At 48.9% G+C, this 3,526-nt stretch overlaps 1 protein-coding gene across 1 annotated transcript; it reads left to right on the forward strand.

The window, feature by feature from the left end:
- Positions 1-748: 748 nt before the first annotated feature.
- On the forward strand, positions 749-1,942 carry LOC123121373 (FCS-Like Zinc finger 6). Its single transcript, XM_044541330.1, has 2 exons — positions 749-1,329; positions 1,428-1,942. Exons 1-2 carry the CDS (start codon positions 995-997, stop codon positions 1,591-1,593), a joined length of 501 nt encoding a protein of 166 aa, XP_044397265.1. The 5' UTR covers positions 749-994; the 3' UTR covers positions 1,594-1,942.
- Positions 1,943-3,526: the final 1,584 nt, after the last annotated feature.

Genomic DNA, 3,526 nt, shown 5'->3' on the forward strand with positions numbered 1-3,526 from the left:
GACCAAGTCACCTAGGCAGTGACACCTACACCAAAAATCAACACCAAAGCAAGTTTGATGAAAAGATACCACCTCTGCTATTTTTTTAAGACAAACAACTGTAGTGGTGTAGATCTTGCACATAATTGTAGATGATCCATGGTCTACTTCTCGTTGTCGTTGTTTTTGACGACCAACCATGCAAGGCGTGGAGTCGAAAAGTAGGAAGAAAAAGAAGTCTAGCAAGTATATCGATAGATGAATTTGATGACAGCATGATGCATGTTGTTCCTTTCAACTTTTCAACACAAGTTAGGCACTCATATATGTACTTTGTTGGTTTGAATATGACATTTCTGAATTACAAAGTAAATAAATTATATATGAGGTCTACAGTTGCTACGTAACCCAACCACAAACTGAGCTTTCATCTCATGCATCGAGCTGCTGAATCACACGTCCTCTCTTTCTATCCTTCACAAAAACTTCTTGGTCACAATAATGCTCCTCCTCCTACTACTACTAGCAAAAAAAAACCAATGAAAGTTGCCAAGAGGCGCCTGGAATCGTAATAAATTCGGCGAACGACGTTGCGACAGGCCCCCGACCGAGCGCCCGGAAGAGAACAAGCGCGCAGCAATCAGGCGCGAGCACGAGGCGGCCCAGGGCCCAGGGGAATAACAATCAGTGCGCTGACGTGGATCCGATTGGTCATGGGACCCCATCCGACGGCCCAGACCCTTTTCCTCTTCTTTTATCTTCCCCCCTCCTCCCTCCCACCCTCTCGCAGTCGCAGATTCCCACCCTCGTCTCATCCTCTCCACACGCGCACATACGCACTTCCATGGCCGCCGCCTCCCCTCCTCCCAGCTCCGCCTCCTCGCGCCTTTTACGGACTTTGCGAGCGTACGTGTGCTAGGGTGGATCGCGCAAGAGCAGAGGCGTACGTCTTGGTTTGTCGTTAAGGGAGGAGCTAGGCCGTGGTGTGGGGTGGAGCTAGCTGGGGGATAACCCGATGAGGCGAACGACGAGCTTGACGGAGGTCGCGCCGCCGTCGGTGCTGGCGGTGGTGTTGGAGGAAGAGGACGAGGACGAGCAGGTCAAGGCGGTGGTGCAGGCCGAAGAAGGTGGCGCCGGCGGGGGGCAGGACTGGCTGGCGGCCCTAGGCGGCGGCAGCGGTGCCCCCGGGACGGACTGGCTAGCGGCGTACCGCGCGCGCGCGGCGCCGGCGCGGGCGGGGCTCCGGCGGAACTCGGCCGACTACTCCAAGGTCGAGACCGCCGCGTTCCTCCGCCACTGCGGCCTCTGCCGCCGCCTCCTCGGCCCCGGCCGCGACACCTTCATGTACAAGTACGTGAGCTGTCCACTCCTGCATGCACGTGCATCCATGGCCAAGTCGTACCACTAATCTGTTGCTTTGCTTCTGCTTCCGTTGCACGATTTTTCAGGGGCGAGGCGGCGTTCTGCAGCCTGGAGTGCCGGCAGCAGCACATAACGCACGAGGAGTGGAAGGACAAGTGCACGTCAAGGTCCATGAGCGAGGCGGCGGCGCCGGCGACCAGCCGCGGCCGCTCCGGCAAGACCGACACCGGCGGCACGGTGGCGGCGGCCTGACCTGACAGCGCACGAGAGGCAGGCAGGCTATCATCTTCCGAAGCTACCTGCCGGCCAGTAGCTCTGGAAGCTCTCGCTTCTCACCGCCCGCTACGCATGTATTACTCTCGTACGTACGTACGAACGCCTCCAATATGAATCGCTGGTAATCGATCTGTGGAGGCCGTCAGCCACCGCTGGTCGATCGATCGACCATCGCCTCAGTACAACTGCATAGCTTTTTTATTAATTATTGTATGTACACTTGGAGCTCGAATCCGTTTCTGAGATCGTTCCTTCCTACGGTACTACTCCACCACTGATCGATTAGTTAATTGCATCACCTCATCCTCACGGATCTTATCTTGTTTGGCTTTGTGCATCCTGGACGCTTGAGATTGCAGTACTGCGTAGACCGAATACGTTAACAAAATTGCACTTTAATGAAGAGAGAAAAACAATCTTATCTTGCCTAGTGTAATCAAGTCTTGGTGATGTGTGCAGTCAAAAATATATGTGATCACTGTTGTTACGTGCTCGTGAGGCCGCCGCCAGGCTGAAAGTTAAGAATCATTGAACCAGTCGCGTGGTAACTAATCAATCCCGTGAGTAAATCTGAGAATGGTTTTTGATTAACCGGGGCCAACGGTTTGGTTTTTTACCTTGGGCTTGATTTGTTTGGGTTGTGATGGGCCCAGACTGTTATCAGTTTAGTTTGGTTTGGTTTTGCGTAAAAATAAGTTGGGTATGGTTGGGTTTGGGCCTAAATGGTTTCGGCGTTGACAGTTGTGAATCGTGGTTCAGAACCGGTTCTTAAACTAGACGTACCCACACGACACGCCGCGGCTGGACAGACACGTACATACGCTACGCGACGCGGTTCGGCGGGACACACATGTATTTAGCTGCTACTGTACATCAATTACGTTGCTAGCTAGCTTGCTTGCCGGTTAGCTTGCACATACAGCAGATTGAATTGGTTTCAACCCAAAACTAAGAACCAGGTTAAGCCCATATATCCAAGAGTGGTTTGGTTTTGGTAGAGGTGGACAGAGTGCACAGTTTGGTTTGGTTTTGGTTGTGCGCGGTGATTGGAGGTTTGGTTTAGTTTTGATTTAAACTCCACATTGATTGGTTATGGTTTAGGTTTAGTTCAGTTATATGACCATTGCCAGGTTTACCCGTGAGCAGCGCTGCAGCAGTGTATTAAAGCTTGTTGGCTCTCATGATACGGATATGGGCTGTGTGTTTTACTATTAACCACTTGCTCACTAATTGCAACAATAAGACAAAATTCAGACGAATCTAGCAACTATTCCAATGTGCAAGTGCAAGTATATATACTCTCTTCTGCAAGTTTACAGGTTTTTTTGTGTGTGCGAGGCAGCAAGTTTACAGTTAAAAAAAACCCTTTAAAATTTGATCAAATTTATATTATAAAAAACTAAGATTACAACACCAAATCGATGTCACTACATACTACTCCCTCCGTCTCATAATATAAACCTTAAACAAATACTCCCTCCGTTCCGAATTACTTGTCGCAAAATGGATGTATCTAGAACTAAAAAATGTCTAGATACATCCATTTCTACGACAAGTAATTCCGAACGGAGGGAGTATGACTTAGATTAAATTAATAAACCTTGTTAAATCCGGGCGGATGAGTATATCAGTGTATTTGCATGCACAATAGAATCATAAAACCCCCTTTTGACTCTCAGGATCACATGATCCCTTTTCAATTAATTTCATGGCACTTATCTAAAAATTTATACTCAACATGGTCTCCAGATTTTGGTTTCCAGAAAATATCACGTGCATATTACTCAACATGGTCTCCAGATTTTTGTGGGAAAAAAATTAAAAAACGGGACGTCTTTTCAAAATCTGAAGATGCTATTGTACCTCCCCAGTTTCGTCTTTTCTTTTCACACAGTCTGCAAACCAACGA

This window comes from Triticum aestivum, chromosome 5D (assembly GCF_018294505.1).
Source record: "Triticum aestivum cultivar Chinese Spring chromosome 5D, IWGSC CS RefSeq v2.1, whole genome shotgun sequence".
NCBI classification, from domain to species: Eukaryota; Viridiplantae; Streptophyta; class Magnoliopsida; order Poales; family Poaceae; genus Triticum; species Triticum aestivum.

Bases quoted from the DNA above. Each gene is read 5' to 3' on its own strand.
- LOC123121373 (XM_044541330.1), top strand. From the start codon at position 995: ATGAGGCGAACGACGAGCTTGACGGAGGTCGCGCCGCCGTCGGTGCTG. The intron at 1,330-1,427 runs GTACGTGAGCTG...ACGATTTTTCAG, and splicing joins CGCGACACCTTCATGTACAA to GGGCGAGGCGGCGTTCTGCA.